Here is an 18,178-nt window from a genome sequence, read left to right on the forward strand (position 1 = left end):
TTCCTTCACGTAAAGTCCTGGTCACAAATGCAAAGTTTGTGGGGAACAATAATAGCCGTTTTCTTTACTTTTTATGCATAAGCAATAAAAAAATAACACTTAGTACCCAGGAACAAAAACTGTGTTACAAAGTGTGATTATAGCACGCGTCGGAGGAGGAAACCGGAGCACCCGGAGAAAACTCAAGCCTAGCGCAAGGGGGCGACGCCTTCACCTGGCGAGCCAGGCTACGGCTCCTCCTCAGCCCGACTGTGTGTTCCACCAACCCTCGCAGCCAGCTGCATGGCCACCACCGTCTCCGCTATCCTCACGACACCAACGTGGACATTATCACCGAAACGTGGACCCCGCGGGTCTTCGAGCACGCTCACAAAGGCGAGATCAGTTACCGCTCGCCGCTGACGTTTAGCCGTGGCTGCGAATCGACACTCGGGTCGACAGGTTCATAAGGCGGCGCGCTAAGCGTTGCACCACTGCCCCCCCCTCCGCCCGCCCGGGTAGCAACAATGACAATCACGCAACGTGCCTCTGAAGCCAGGCGCTGGGGGCTGGACCGTCACGTCGCAGGATCGCGAGATGATGCGGTGGTGGTTTGGGGATGAGGGTGGCTTGACCAGGACTCGTGGCAATGAGCGCGTTGTACTTGAGGCAGGATGGAGAGACAGTGCCATCGTCGTCACTAATAGCGTAGGGCGGAGGTGGTGAATCATTGACAGTCTTTTTTTAATCTTTCGTGCACAAGGCTGTCCCATGGCACCGCCAAACACCCACTCATTATCTTGTAAAGTTTAAACTCGTTGCAGTCGTCATCATCATCATCATCCACCGATCCACTGCTGGATGAAGGCCTCCCCAAACCGCCGTCATCACCGCTCGCGATCCCGCGATGTAACGATCTGCACGAGGAGCCGATTTGATCATCGGTCCATCTCCACGGCGGACGTCCACTCAGAACGCGTTCCGTTCCTCCGATGCCGCTCCGTTATTAATCTCGACCATCGGCCACAACCGCCCCTTCTGGTCATGGCATTAGAAGGTCGCACTCGTTACCCACAAAGCGCGTGCCACAAATGACCCACAATGCCTTGCTGATCTCGTCAAGGAACTCACGCCATCACGCAAACTCCGATCATCCCTCGCAGCGGCTTTTGGCTGACCATCGTATCGCGCATTTTCAGATGCACTTCTGCTGCAGTCCAGAACGCTCTTCCGATATCAAGAAGCCTAATTAGAGCTATGCACTTGTGAATCGAGATTGCAAACTCATTTCTTGAAAACTGCTTTCAATGTTTAGTTTGTTGTCGATCCACCGCACCTCCAATTAGCACGTTTGGCTACGCTCGGTGCGAAATAAGTTCATCATGCATAGAGACGTGACGCGTCCTGCTGCCCAAGCCCCACTCAGTGTCCTGAGCAGTGTGGGCGATGTCTCTAATGAGCGCGCGTTCTCCAATCCACGGCTCTCGATGCAACTCCCATCACTTGGCGACCTCATGCATTAGCTAGGAATGTCAAGCTCCGAGTACCAATTATCGGCAGTTATCGTCGAATGCGTCACCCTTGAGTGCTCCTGAAAAAAAAAAAGTAAAATAAAGTAATGATTCGTAAGGATTCTACGCGGCTGTGTAAACTCCGTACAATTACACTGTATATCACTCTGAGTGCGTCTGTAGAGATTGAGTGTTTCGCCACATCACAGGATCGTGACAGGTGGTGGCAGTGGCTTGGGGAGGCCTTCATCCAGCAGTGACCACGGCTGAGGATGATGAAAGGCAATCAATAGACAAAGGTCCCCCGAGTAGCCTACACAAGCTGCTGGGGCAAGTGCTGTTCTCCTGTAGCACCTATGAAGGCCGGCATGGCACACGGGTAAGGTGGGTGGATGGCCAGCACCACACCCGGCTACCTTTATCTCCCCAGTGGCGATGTTTACTACACACCGCACCAGGTACTCATTTGAGGCTGAGTCGACCTAGGTGAGGGGCCCAGGAATAACACAAATGTGCCAGGATTTTTGGTAAACATAAAGGCCCAAGGCAGAATTGTTTCAGTCACTTATGAGTTTAACAATGATAATATTCATGCTTTCGACTTGCGTGATGCGCCATCCCACAGGAGTGGCTCACTCTGGAAGACAGAGACGCCTCGGAGGTGCGAGGAGGAACCGGACCTGCGCACGAGCTGGATTCATCGCTCCATCTCCCCCGGACGCCCCTCCCCGTGGTACCCGTTCCGCCCCTCGGCTGCCACTCCCTCACAAATCTTGACCTATCTCGCTGACCTCTCAACACCGTCTCAATCGTGTCGCTGACCCGCACGCGTACATTCCATAATCCACGTGTCCCTCATTCGTGCTGCTCTCGGTGGAACCGCAAGACACCAGCGGTTCGGAAAACCAAAGTAACAAGAAGAGCCATTTCATTTTTAAATCGGTACAAAAAAATAAACCCTAAATATTTCAAGAGCCGCGATGGTTTGTGCGGTGAATGCCAGACGGTGGTGGTCCTTCACGTGGCCGTACGTTGCCGACCTCTGATCTCGACGCGAGTCCAAGAAGGCGATAAGAGAAGTATGTGGGGCAGGTCACGGGCTTGAAGGGTCAGTGGTCGGCTGGGTCAAGCCTCCTCATGATGAAACGGCAGCAGCCGAGGGCGGGAACGTGCCCAGGGAGGCACACGGTCGTGGAGATGGAGTGATGAAATGTACGAATGTATGTTGAACTTCTTTCGCACCGCACGTAGCCAACCGTGCTAATCGGAAGTGCGGGGGAAGGACAACAAACTTAACACTGAAAGCGGTTTTTAAGAAATTAGTTTTCAATCGGAATGATTTAATAGTGCATTGCTTAAGTGGCTTCCTAGTATCGGAAGGAAGAGCGTTCCAGACGGCCACAGAAGCGCATCTCAAAGCGCCGCGCGATGCAGTGACCCGTCTTTGTTCGATGGCCAGCAAAAAATCAGCTCGTGTACAGCAGAAGCAGCGGGGTGGATGGCTATGATGACAGGCTGCTGGGAGACTGTGTATATCGCGATCATCCTGTTTATATGTTTATGTAAATAGACGATACGATAACATAAGCTTATTATAGACTAGCTTTACTACCCGGCTTTGTCTCCCCAGTGGCGATGTTCACACACCACACCAGTTAATTGTTTGAGGCTGAGTCGACCTAGGGGAGGCCCAGGACCGGTTCAAATAATCGTCACCGGTGGTGGCCGTGAGCGGGAATCGAACTCGGGTCGCCGGGTTCGTAGCCACGACACTACAATGCGTTACGCTTCCACATGGGCGGGTCACGTGACAGATTTGATGTCACAGCTCACTTGCTGGGCAAAAAAAAAAGCATTATTGAACTCCCCCCCCCCCGCCAAAAAAAACCCCAAAAGTGTATTTTTATAATGTTTGCATGATGTACCGTCTGGAAAGTACCCACATGGCAAATTTCCAGTTTGTTGCATGTCGGGAAGTACGCTAAACATTTTGAACAGACACACATAATCACAACTTTTCCTTGTATATATATGGAGATAGGCGCACCTGGTATGGTACTGAAGTCTACTACAAACCAGCCAGAGTCAAAGTCAAGTCAAAGTGACTTCCTGTTTGCATGAAATGCCCAGAGGGATCCGTGATCATTTCCCGTTCACAGCCCTACAGAGACAGTGGCGGTGGAAATTCCACGTTCCTATGACGGGGACGAGTCTATCTGTGGGACAACCACTGTTGCTGGAAAAAATATATCCGTGCAGCAAATGCTGTGAGCAAGTAGCAGCTATCAAGGCCCGGCCGCCTTTGTCTCCCCAGTGAGTCGACCGAGGCTTGGTCAGGCACACACCCACACCCAACTACTGACGCGTATGACAACACAACACACACGACTTGCGTTTGGGGGAGTGACATCAGACTGAAGCAAACCCGGGGGGGAGGTTACAGTGCTGTACAGGGACTCCTCTACTTACGAACACAGGGACTCCTCTACTTACGAACACTCGACTTACGAACTTTCATAGATACGAACAAACCTGGTCCGTACGTCCAAGTTGCCTGTTCGGACCGAGAGTCGTAAGTTCAACCGCCACGCAATAGATGGCGGTGGTGGCATCTACATCTGCAGAACGTGAAGAACCAGTGGCATCTACATCTATAGAACGTGAAGAACCAGTGGCATCTACATCTATAGAACGTGAAGAACCAGTGCCATCTACATCTACAGAACATGAATAACCAGTGACATCTACATCTGCAGAACGTGAAGAACCAGTGGCATCTACATCTGCAGAACGTGAAGAACCAGTGGCATCTACATCTGCAGAATGTGAAGAACCAGTGGCATCTACATCTAAAGAACGTGAAGATCCAGTGGCATCTACATCTACAGAACATGATGAACCAGTGGCATCTACATCTGCAGAACGTGAAGAACCAGTGGCATCTACATCTGCAGAATGTGAAGAACCAGTGACATCTACATCTAAAGAACGTGAAGATCCAGTGGCATCTACATCTACAGAACATGATGAACCAGTGGCATCTACATCTACAGAACGCGAAGAACCAGTGGCATCTACATCTACAGAACGTGAAGAACCAGTGGCATCTACATCTGTAGAACGTGAAGAACCAGTGGCATCTACATCTACAAAACGTGAAGAACCAGTGGCATCTACATCTACAGAACGTGAAGAACCAGTGGCATCTACATCTGCAGAACGTGAAGAACCAGTGGCATCTACATCTACAAAACGTGAAGAACCAGTGGCATCTACATCTACAAAACGTGAAGAACCAGTGGCATCTACATCTGCAGAACGTGAAGAACCAGTGGCATCTACATCTGTAGAACGCGAAGAACCAGTGGCATCTACATCTGCAGAAAGAGAAGAACCAGTGGCATCTACATCTGCAGAACGTGAAGAACCAGTGGCATCTACATCTGTAGAACGCGAAGAACCAGTGGCATCTACATCTGTAGAACGCGAAGAACCAGTGGCATCTACATCTGCAGAACGTGAAGAACCAGTGGCAGCTACATCTACAGAACGTGAAGAACCAGTGGCATCTACATCTGCAGAACGTGAAGAACCAGTGGCATCTACATCTACAGAACGTGAAGAACCAGTGGCATCTATAGAACATGAGGAACCAGTGGCATCTGCAGAACGTGAAGAACCAGTGGCATCTGCAGGATATTTTACAACTTTGAAAGCCATCCCCCGCGTTTAGTGGATACACCGTTCAACACGTTTGGAATCGACAGGAGTAAAGTTGGACTTACGAACAGACCCCCCCCCCCCCTGGATCCTAACTCGTTCGTAAGTAAAGGAGTCCCTAGATTGAGTTTTTATTTATGGACTGGACTCACAAACATCTCCCTGAAGTCCATTACTTACCCACACCAGGTACTTACTCATTAAAGGCTGAGTTGACCTGGGGGGGGCCCGGAACCCGGTTCAGATGTTAGCCGTGAGTTTGAACCTCCTCCACTCCACACACACACAATCAAAGCACCCCTCTGAGTACACAAACACACACACAGACCAATCACCCCCCCCCCCCCCTTTATGGCGGGCGCTAAAGTGTTGGGGAAAGTGCTCTGTGAGAGAGGGCGCCTTTTAGATGACAAGGGTGATGGTGGTGGTGTGGAGTCGGTAGTTTAACTCGACCGAGTCGCCTTTGTATCCCTTTGCCGTGGAGACTCACGCAACGTGGAACTCGATCTCACACTCACACCCAAAATACACTGCCAAGACAGGGGCAAAGGTCCCCCGTGTAGCCTTGGCAGGCTGATGGGGCAAGTGCTGTTAGCCGGCATGGCACACGAGGGGGTGGGTGGCCAACACCACGCCCGGCCGCCTTTGTCTCCCCAGCGGCGATGTTTACTACACACCGCACCCAGGTACTCGTTTGAGGCTGAGTCGACCTAGGGGAGACCCAAGACCGGTTCAGATAATCGTCACTGTGGTGTTTGTGACGCAGTGCACTGCACTAACGCTCCCCACGCCCACACAAACACTCACACACACAAACACTCACACAACACTCCCCACACACACACACCACACACACACCACTCCCCACACACTCCACACACACACCACACATACACACCACACACACACACCACACACACACACATACACACCACTCCCCACACACCACACACACACCACGCACACACACCACACACACCACACATACACACCACTCCCCACACACCACACACACACCACACACACACACCACACACACCACACATACACACCACTCCCCACACAGCACACACACAACACACACCACACACTCCACACACACACACACACCACACATACACACCACACACACACACCACACACACCACACACACTCCCCACACATCACACACACCACTCCCCACACACACCACTCCCCACACACACACCACTCCCCACACACACACCACTCCCCACACACACACCACACACACTCCCCACACACACACCACACACACACACACCACTCCCCACACACACACCACACACACACACTCCCCATACACCACACACACACTCCCCACACACACCACACACACACTCCCCACACACACACACCTACACACACACACCACACACACCACACACACCACACCACACACTCCACACACACACCACACACTCCCCACACACACACCACACACAAACCACACACACACACACCACACACACTCCACACACACACACACCACACATACACACCACACACACACACCACACACACTCCCCACACATCACACACACCACTCCCCACACACACCACTCCCCACACACACACCACTCCCCACACACACACCACTCCCCACACACACGTACACACCACACACACACCTACACACACACACCACACACACTCCTCACACACACACACACTCCCCACACACACACACCACACACACACACACTCCCCACACACACACCACACACACACACACTCCACACACACCCCCACACCCTCCCCACACACACACACACATATCACACACACACACTCCACACACACACCACACACACTCCACACACCCCACACACACACACCACACACACTCCACACACACCACACACACCACACACACTCCACACACACCACACACACCACACACACACTAACCACACACACACACCACACACACACACTCCCCACACACACACACCACACACACACACTCCACACACACCCCACACCCTCCCCACACACACTCCCCACACACACACACACATATCACACACACACACTCCACACACACACCACACACACTCCACACACCCCACACACACACACCACACACACTCCACACACACCACACACACCACACACACACTAACCACACACACACCACTCCCCACACACACACCACACACACACCACACACACCACTCTATCCCACACACACACACCACTCCCCACACACACCACACACACACCACTCCCCACACACACCACACATACACCCCACCACACACACCACACACACCACACACACACAAACACACCACACCCCACCACAAACACCACTCTCTCCCACTCACACCATACACACAACACTCCCCACACACACCCAACCACACACACCACACACACACACACAAACACACCACACCCCACCACAAACATCACTCTCTCCCACTCACACCACACACACACATCACACACACACTCCCCACACACCCCACACACACATTCCCACACACTCCCCACACATACACACACTCCCCACACACACACACCACACACACTACTCCCCCACACCACTCCACACACACCACACACTCCCCACACACCACACCACACACACACTCCCCACACACTCCCCACACACACACCACTCACACCACACACACACCGCACACACCACTCACACCACACACACCACACACACACACCACACACACCCACACACACACACCACTCCCCATACACACACCACACACACACACTCACCACTGCCCACACACACACACCCCACACACACCACTCCCCACAAATACACACCACACACACACTACACACACACCCCACACACACACACCACACACACCCCCCACACACCACACACACCACACACTCCCTACACACCACACACTCCCCACACACCACACACTCCCCACACACACTCCCCACACACACCACACACACACCACACACCACTCCCCACACACATACACACCACTCTCTCCAACACACACACCACTCCCCACACACACACCACTCCCCACACACATACACACCACTCTCTCCAACACACACACCACTCCCCACACACACACCACTCCCCACACACACCACTCCACACACACACACTCCCCACACACACCACACACACACACCACACACACACACCACACACTTCCCACACACACACACCACTCCCCACACACCACTCCCCACACACACACCCCACACACACCACACACACACCACACACACCACACACACACACCACACACACACCACACACACACCACACACACACACCACACACACACACACCACACACACACCACACACACTCCACTCCCCATACACACCACACACACACTCCCCACACCCCACTCACACACACCACACACACCAACCACACACACCAACCACACACACACACCACACACACACCACACCACACACACACTCCCCACACACACTCCACACACACACACCACCACACACACTCCCCACACACCACACCACACACACACCACGCACACCACACACACCACACACACAACACACCACACACACACACCACACACACAACACACCACACACACCACAACACCACACACACACCACACACACACACCACACACACACCACTCCCCATACACACCACACACACACTCCCCACACACCACTCACACACACACACCACACACCCCAACCACACACACACACCACACACACCAACCACACACACACACCACACACACACACCACACACACACTCCCCACACACACACCACACACACACACCACACACACACACTCCCCACACACCACACCACACACACCACACCACCACACACACCACACACACACCACACCACCACACACCACACCACAAACACTCCACACACACACACACTCCACACACACCACACACACACACCACATACACAACATCACTTTCTCCCGGCTGGACTCACTCGTTGCCGCCGCTGTTGTTGCTGTTGCCGCCACCGGCGACCACCATCACGGTGCCGACGTCTTCACCACCACCACCAACAACAACAACCACCACCACCACAACAACAACTACTGCAAGGACGACTACAGAGGCCTACTCGCCGCGCCGGGAACGACGGAGGACGACGACGAGGAGGAGGAGGAGACGGATGAGGTGGAGCGAACGACCGGAACCAGAAAATCTCCGCCCCGCCCCCCACCTCGAGGTGGGAGGGGCCCGGGGCGGACGTTGGGGAGCGGGAAGCGACGACATCGTGAGGCGAATTGGGCGGCCCTCACTCACTCCGAGTCTCTGTGTCACTCTCCTCACTCTGTGTGTGTCTCTGTGTGTCTCAGTGTGGCTGTGTCTCTCTGTCTCTGTGTCTCACTCTGTCACTCACTCACTCTGAGTCTCTGTGTCACTCTCCTCACTCTGTGTGTGTCTCTGTGTGTCTCAGTGTGGCTGTGTCTCTCTGTCTCTGTGTCTCACTCTGTCACTCACTCTGTGTCTCTGTCTCTCTGTGTCTCTGTCTGTGTCTCTGTGTGTGTCTCACTCTGTCACTCACTCACTCTGAGTCTCTGTGTCACTCTCCTCACTCTGTGTGTGTCTCTGTGTGTCTCAGTGTGGCTGTGTCTCTCTGTCTCTGTGTCTCACTCTGTCACTCACTCACTCTGAGTCTCTGTGTCACTCTCCTCACTCTGTGTGTGTCTCTGTGTGTCTCAGTGTGGCTGTGTCTCTCTGTCTCTGTGTCTCACTCTGTCACTCACTCACTCTGAGTCTCTGTGTCACTCTCCTCACTCTGTGTGTGTCTCTGTGTGTCTCAGTGTGGCTGTGTCTCTCTGTCTCTGTGTCTCACTCTGTCACTCACTCACTCTGAGTCTCTGTGTCACTCTCCTCACTCTGTGTGTGTCTCTGTGTGTCTCAGTGTGGCTGTGTCTCTCTGTCTCTGTGTCTCACTCTGTCACTCACTCTGTGTCTCTGTCTCTCTGTGTCTCTGTCTGTGTCTCTGTGTGTGTCTCACTCTGTCACTCACTCACTCTGAGTCTCTGTGTCACTCTCCTCACTCTGTGTGTGTCTCTGTGTGTCTCAGTGTGGCTGTGTCTCTCTGTCTCTGTGTCTCACTCTGTCACTCACTCACTCTGAGTCTCTGTGTCACTCTCCTCACTCTGTGTGTGTCTCTGTGTGTCTCAGTGTGGCTGTGTCTCTCTGTCTCTGTGTCTCACTCTGTCACTCACTCACTCTGAGTCTCTGTGTCACTCTCCTCACTCTGTGTGTGTCTCTGTGTGTCTCAGTGTGGCTGTGTCTCTCTGTCTCTGTGTCTCACTCTGTCACTCACTCACTCTGAGTCTCTGTGTCACTCTCCTCACTCTGTGTGTGTCTCTGTGTGTCTCAGTGTGGCTGTGTCTCTCTGTCTCTGTGTCTCACTCTGTCACTCACTCACTCTGAGTCTCTGTGTCACTCTCCTCACTCTGTGTGTGTCTCTGTGTGTCTCAGTGTGGCTGTGTCTCTCTGTCTCTGTGTCTCACTCTGTCACTCACTCACTCTGAGTCTCTGTGTCACTCTCCTCACTCTGTGTGTGTCTCTGTGTGTCTCAGTGTGGCTGTGTCTCTCTGTCTCTGTGTCTCACTCTGTCACTCACTCACTCTGAGTCTCTGTGTCACTCTCCTCACTCTGTGTGTGTCTCTGTGTGTCTCAGTGTGGCTGTGTCTCTCTGTCTCTGTGTCTCACTCTGTCACTCACTCTGTGTCTCTGTCTCTCTGTGTCTCTGTCTGTGTCTCTGTGTGTGTCTCACTCTGTCACTCACTCACTCTGAGTCTCTGTGTCACTCTCCTCACTCTGTGTGTGTCTCTGTGTGTCTCAGTGTGGCTGTGTCTCTCTGTCTCTGTGTCTCACTCTGTCACTCACTCACTCTGAGTCTCTGTGTCACTCTCCTCACTCTGTGTGTGTCTCTGTGTGTCTCAGTGTGGCTGTGTCTCTCTGTCTCTGTGTCTCACTCTGTCACTCACTCACTCTGTGTCTCTGTGTCACTCTCCTCACTCTGTGTGTGTCTCTGTGTGTCTCAGTGTGGCTGTGTCTCTCTGTCTCTGTGTCTCACTCTGTCACTCACTCACTCTGAGTCTCTGTGTCACTCTCCTCACTCTGTGTGTGTCTCTGTGTGTCTCAGTGTGGCTGTGTCTCTCTGTCTCTGTGTCTCACTCTGTCACTCACTCACTCTGAGTCTCTGTGTCACTCTCCTCACTCTGTGTGTGTCTCTGTGTGTCTCAGTGTGGCTGTGTCTCTCTGTCTCTGTGTCTCCCTCTGTCACTCACTCTGAGTCTCTGTGTCACTCTCCTCACTGTGTGTGTGTCTCTGTGTGTCTCAGTGTGGCTGTGTCTCTCTGTCTCTGTGTCTCACTCTGTCACTCACTCACTCTGAGTCTCTGTGTCACTCTCCTCACTCTGTGTGTGTCTCTGTGTGTCTCAGTGTGGCTGTGTCTCTCTGTCTCTGTCTCACTCTGTCACTCACTCACTCTGTGTCTCTGTCTGTGTCTCTCTGTGTGTCTCACTCACTCTGTCACTCACTCACTCTGAGTCTCTGTGTGTCTCTCTGTGTGTGTCTCTGTGTGTCTCAGTGTGTCTGTGTCTCTCACTCTCTGTCTCTGTGTCTCACTCTGTCACTCACTCACTCCGAGTCTCTGTGTCACTCTCCTCACTCTGTGTGTGTCTCTGTGTGTCTCAGTGTGGCTGTGTCTCTCTGTCTCTGTCTCACTCTGTCACTCACTCACTCTGTGTCTCTGTCTGTGTCTCTCTGTGTGTCTCACTCACTCTGTCACTCACTCACTCTGAGTCTCTGTGTGTCTCTCTGTGTGTGTCTCTGTGTGTCTCAGTGTGTCTGTGTCTCTCACTCTCTGTCTCTGTGTCTCACTCTGTCACTCACTCACTCCGAGTCTCTGTGTCACTCTCCTCACTCTGTGTGTGTCTCTGTGTGTCTCAGTGTGGCTGTGTCTCTCTGTCTCTGTCTCACTCTGTCACTCACTCACTCTGTGTCTCTGTCTGTGTCTCTCTGTGTGTCTCACTCACTCTGTCACTCACTCACTCTGAGTCTCTGTGTGTCTCTCTGTGTGTGTCTCTGTGTGTCTCAGTGTGTCTGTGTCTCTCACTCTCTGTCTCTGTGTCTCACTCTGTCACTCACTCACTCCGAGTCTCTGTGTCACTCTCCTCACTCTGTGTGTGTCTCTGTGTGTCTCAGTGTGGCTGTGTCTCTCTGTCTCTGTCTCACTCTGTCACTCACTCACTCTGTGTCTCTGTCTGTGTCTCTCTGTGTGTCTCACTCACTCTGTCACTCACTCACTCTGAGTCTCTGTGTGTCTCTCTGTGTGTGTCTCTGTGTGTCTCAGTGTGTCTGTGTCTCTCACTCTCTGTCTCTGTGTCTCACTCTGTCACTCACTCACTCCGAGTCTCTGTGTCACTCTCCTCACTCTGTGTGTGTCTCTGTGTGTCTCAGTGTGGCTGTGTCTCTCTGTCTCTGTCTCACTCTGTCACTCACTCACTCTGTGTCTCTGTCTGTGTCTCTCTGTGTGTCTCACTCACTCTGTCACTCACTCACTCTGAGTCTCTGTGTGTCTCTCTGTGTGTGTCTCTGTGTGTCTCAGTGTGTCTGTGTCTCTCACTCTCTGTCTCTGTGTCTCACTCTGTCACTCACTCACTCCGAGTCTCTGTGTCACTCTCCTCACTCTGTGTGTGTCTCTGTGTGTCTCAGTGTGGCTGTGTCTCTCTGTCTCTGTGTCTCACTCTGTCACTCACTCACTCTGAGTCTCTGTGTCACTCTCCTCACTCTGTGTGTGTCTCTGTGTGTCTCAGTGTGGCTGTGTCTCTCTGTCTCTGTGTCTCACTCTGTCACTCACTCTGTGTCTCTGTCTCTCTGTGTCTCTGTCTGTGTCTCTGTGTGTGTCTCACTCACTCTGTCACTCACTCACTCTGAGTCTCTCTCACTGTCTCTGTGTCTCTCACTCACTCACTCTGTGTGTCTCTCTCACTGTCTCTGTCACTCACTCACTCTGAGTCTCTGTGTCTCTCTGTGTCTCTGTCTGTGTCTCTGTGTGTCTCTCTCACTGTCTCTGTCACTCACTCACTCTGAGTCTCTGTGTGTCTCTGTGTCTCTCACTCTCTGTCTCTGTGTCTCACTGTCACTCACTCAAGTTTCAAGTTTTCATTTATTAGGTGTAGCCCTGTGAGCCATTCGGCTCTTGAATCGGGTGCAACCGCAACAACCAAAAAACAAAAACATGAACAAGAAAACATCTTAAAGTGACTATGTGACTAAGTGCAAACAGAAAATCCAAGAAAAGAGCAAAATATTGCAGAAAAAGCACCGTACACCAACACTGTGTGCAAAAATCACTCTGTGTCTGTGTCTCTCTGTGTCTCTGTGTGTGTCTCTGTGTGTGTCTCTCTGTCACTCACTCTGTGTCTCTGTGTCTCACTCTGTGTGTCTCACTCACTCTGAGTCACTCACTCTGAGTCTCTGTGTCACTCACTCTGTCACTCACTCACTCTGAGTCTCTGTGTGTCTCTCTGTGTGTGTCTCTGTGTGTCTCAGTGTGTCTGTGTCTCTCACTCTCTGTCTTTGTGTCTCACTCTGTCACTCACTCACTCTGTGTCTCTGTCTCTCTGTGTCTCTGTCTGTGTCTGTGTGTGTGTCTCACTCACTCTGTCACTCACTCACTCTGATTCTCTCTCACTGTCTCTGTGTGTCTCTCTCACTGTCTCTGTCACTCACTCACTCTGAGTCTCTCTCACTGTCTCTGTGTGTCTCTCACTCACTCTGTGTGTCTCTGTGTGTCTCTCTCACTGTCTCTGTCACTCACTCACTCTGAGTCTCTGTGTCTCTCTGTGTCTCTCACTCTCTGTCTCTGAGTCTCACTGTCACTCACTCAAGTTTCAAGTTTTCATTTATTAGGTGTAGCCCTGTGAGCCATTCGGCTCTTGAATCGGGTGCAACCGCAACAACCAAAAAACAAAAACATGAACAAGAAAACATCTTAAAGTGACTATGTGACTGAGTGCAAACAGAAAATCCAAGAAAAGAGCACCGTACACCAACACTGTGTGCAAAAATCACTCTGTGGCTGTGTCTCTCTGTGTCTCTGTGTGTGTCTCTCTGTCACTCACTCCGTGTCTCTGTGTCTCACTCTGTGTCTCTGTGTGTCTCACTCACTCTGAGTCACTCACTCTGAGTCTCTGTGTCACTCACTCTGTCACTCACTCACTCACTCTGTGTCTCTCTCTGTCTCTCTCTGTGTGTGTCTCTCTCACTGTCTCTGTGTCTCTCACTCTCTGTCTCTGTGTCTCACTCTGTCACTCACTCACTCTGAGTCTCTGTGTCTCTGTGTCTCATTCTGTCACTCACTCACTCTGTGTCTCTGTCTCTCTGTGTTTCTGTCTGTGTCTCTGTGTGTGTCTCTCTGTCACTCACTCACTCAGTGTCTCTGTGTCTCACTCTGTGTCTCTGTGTGTCTCACTCTGTGTGTCTGTGTCTCTGTGTCTCACTCACTCACTCTGTGTGTGTCTCTGTGTCACTCACTCTGTGTGTCTCTGTGTCACTCACTCTGTCACTCACTCACTCACTCTGTGTCTCTCTCTGTGTGTGTCTCTCTCACTGTGTCTGTGTCTCTCACTCTCTGTCTCTGTGTCTCACTCTGTCACTCACTCACTCTGAGTCTCTGTGTCTCTGTGTGTCTCTGTGTCTCATTCTGTCACTCACTCACTCTGTGTCTCTGTCTCTCTGTGTCTCTGTGTGTGTATCTCTGTCACTCACTCACTCAGTGTCTCTGTGTCTCACTCTGTGTCTCTGTGTGTCTCACTCACTCTGTGTGTCTGTGTCTCTGTGTCTCACTCACTCACTCTGTGTGTGTCTCTGTGTGAATATATCTCTCTGTGTGTCTCTCTTCTAGCAGGGACGTGCGGTCAGGGGAGGCAGGGGACGCGAAGCCTCCTACTCACCACCTGTCATACGCCAATGAAAAGAGCTGTTACGAAAAGTAAAAAAAATAAAATAAATATTTTTACAAATTCCACCGATCTGTGTTATAAATGCGATTTCTGTACGATTCTAATCATTTTTATAGTCAGAATCGACAAATTTGCGGAGCTTCGCTGCAAATGCAGGAAGAGACGAGAGGTGAGGCAGCGACGAGCTCTGCCTCCCCTCTGATTGCGCAACCCCTCAGTAACTGGATGGAGCGCGGGCAATAAGCGCGTGCCTGTTACTATCTCAGTATGTCACCAATGCAATGTTTGTAGACCCCTTCATTGCATGTCCTCGCCTTACATACTCCAGGTAACTTATTTCACGTAGGTGTATAAAGATATTTAGGCTCGCTGGTCTCGTCGTGAAACTGCAATGAAAAAGCACCAGGGGAGGCAGCTATCACATTTGCCTCACTGAGGGGGGCGTGTTAGACACAGATGTGATACGCCCCCCTCCGTGAGGCCACGCCCCCCCCTCAGTGTGTGAATCTGGCTCTGACACGAGCCAGTGCACGTCACTGCTCTCTCGTCTCCCTCTAAACTCTCCTCGCTTCCTCCCTCCCTCTCCTCCCTTGCTCCCTCCTCCCTCCCTCTCGTCTCCGCTGCCTCTCTGCAACCCTCTTTTCCTTCCACTCGCCTCTCTTGTCATCTCTTCCGCTCCCTCTCGTCTCGCTATCTTCCTATCACCCCCCCCCTCATCTCTCTGTCTTCCTATCCCCCCCCCCCTCTCATCTCTCTCATCTCTCTGTCTTCCTGTCACCTCTCTCTTCCTGTCCCTCGCCTCTCTCTCTCTCCACCCTCATCTCTCTCGTCCTCCCTCCCATCTCTCCCTGCCCTCACCGTCACCCTCACGATGGCAGTGACAGTCACATTTACAAGCCTCGCCGTTCACTACACCCGCTCGTGCCAGGCTAGGTGCACCGTGTGGTCAAGAGATCTCCCATACAGCCTTCAACAGAACGTGGAGCCACGCGCTGGACATCGTCGTGGTCTCGCTCACACCCAGACACCCCCCGGGCCACAGGATGACTCCAGTTCACGTGAAACGATATGAAGGCGCAGCCCTGCAAGTGCCATTGCCTGTGGAGGCGACCTCCACTCGAGACAGCCCCTCTGCCGTGGGGGGGTACATCTCAAGAAGCCGGAGTACCCACACTTCACCCCCCCCCACCTCACACACCGCAAGCGATGTGCCCATCATTGGCTGTGACCCTCATGCAACTTGCGATGCGTCGCGATAATTAACTTGGCGGGAGGGGGGTGGAGCCGGGGTGGAACCACGAGGACCGATGGTGAAAAGGATGTTGCTGCTTCTGCTGCTACTATTATTATTACCCAATAATGTCCGTGTGTAACGCGCGTGACGTCACTCCACCCCCCCCCCCGCTCCTCATGAGCGGGTGACGTCACTCCACATGGGGGGGCGAGGCGCCTCCTCCCCCCTCCTCGGCGTCAACTCACAGCGTAAAAAGGACGTCGTGATGAACGAGGGATTATTACCTTGAAAAGTAAAAAGGACGTCGTGATGAACGAGGGATTATACTGGTAGGAACGAAGTGGACCAGACCACCAATAGATTATATCGTCCGTCCGTCCGTCCGTCCGTCCGTCCGTCCGTCCGTCCGTCCGTCCGTCCGTCCGTCCGTCCGTCCGTCCGTCCGTCCGTCCGTCCGTCCGTCCGTCCGTCCGTCCGTCCGTCCGTGTATCAACATCGCCCCCTACTGCAAACACTTGGCATGACCCTGTCCGACAAGATGGCCGCCCGCTCCCCCTGCGATCTGTGAATTAAACAAGATGGCCGTCGCTTCCGGCGCCTCACGGCGAAACTTTGTGATCGACTGACTATGGGCGAACTCATTTATTCTGGTGGGTGAACAGTGGCGGGGAGGGGTGGAGGAGGAATTGATGATAAAAACAAACTTGCACCATCGTTACAGCTGCCGCGACGAGAGACGTGGGAGGAGAAGCGGCGACCGCTGCCTTGCAGGTGAGAGGTGCGTGTGTGTGTGTGTGCGCGTGTGTGTGTGCGCGTGTGTATGTGTGTGCGTGTGTGTGTGCGCGTGTGTGCGCGTGTGCGTGTGTATGCGCGTGTGTGCGTGTGTGTTTGCGTGCGTGCGTGTGTGTGCGTGTGTATGCGCGTGTGTGTGCGTGTCTGTGTGTGCTTGTGTGTGTGTATATGTGTGACTGTGTGCGTGTGTGTGCGTGCGTGTGTGCGTGTCCGGCCCACTCGAGCGGCGTGATGAATGGGCGCTATTGGGCTTCGGATCGTTATTCACGGCGAACTGGAAGCGTAGCAACACAACTTCATTACGTGTGCGTGTGCGTGCGTGCATGTGTGTGTACGTGTGTGTGTGCGGTGTGTGTGCGTGTGTGTGTGCGTGTGTACGTGTATGTGCGTGTGTGCGCGTATGTGCGTGTGTGTGTGCGCGTGTGCGTGCGGTCGATATCCCTGTACCGGTATTAGTATTATTCCTACCAGCCCACCCCGCAGGGTCCTGTTTACCTTGAAATGAAATAGGTCCGTGTCACCGCGCCCTTACAAATTGCACACGAGTTGATGCAATGCATATCACGTCGCGGTCTGCTCTTCGCTTGCAAGTTTCAGAATCCTTGGACGGGCAAAATGCGAATAATAAAATACCTGCTTTGAAGAAGGGTCATTGCCCGAAACGTCTCCTGTTATATGTTATCCCTTTTAAGGCCACGCACGCGCGCGCGCGGTGTTGTTATTGACACGGAGCGTGTTGAGTTTGTTGTTGTTGTTGTTGGTTTTGTTTGTGCACCACTGCCAACGCAGCAGCTGCGGCATCGCCGAATGATTTGGCAAAGAATGATAATGGAGTGGCGTGAGAGGTGGTTGGCGATGGCTTGGGGAGGAGGCCTTTGTCCAGCAGTGATTGACCACGGCCTGATAATGGTGTCATCGTTATCATGGTCTATCGACTGCTGGATGAAGATCAATTTGATGTCTCTAACC

The 18,178-nt window shown here is 52.6% G+C and overlaps 1 protein-coding gene and 1 long non-coding RNA gene across 2 annotated transcripts in view; one reads left to right on the forward strand and one right to left on the reverse strand.

Annotated features, from left to right (window-relative positions):
- R3HDM4 (R3H domain containing 4) overlaps positions 1–9,381 on the reverse strand; it is a 22,284-nt gene extending 12,903 nt beyond the window's left edge. Inside the window, exon 1 of the mRNA XM_078618579.1 lies at positions 9,174–9,381. Coding sequence (XP_078474705.1) covers positions 9,174–9,220 — 47 coding nt within the window. The 5' untranslated portion in view covers positions 9,221–9,381. The remainder of the gene's footprint in view (positions 1–9,173) is intronic.
- Positions 9,108–15,248, forward strand: LOC144735983 (uncharacterized). Its single transcript, XR_013588704.1, has 2 exons — positions 9,108–9,467; positions 15,126–15,248. It is a non-coding gene; the product is annotated as an uncharacterized LOC144735983 (long non-coding RNA).
- The last annotated feature ends 2,930 nt before the right edge of the window (positions 15,249–18,178 follow it).

The sequence above is a fragment of the Lampetra planeri genome, chromosome 3 (assembly GCF_965212315.1).
Source record: "Lampetra planeri chromosome 3, kcLamPlan1.2.h2, whole genome shotgun sequence".
In the NCBI taxonomy this organism is placed as follows: domain Eukaryota; kingdom Metazoa; phylum Chordata; class Hyperoartia; order Petromyzontiformes; family Petromyzontidae; genus Lampetra; species Lampetra planeri.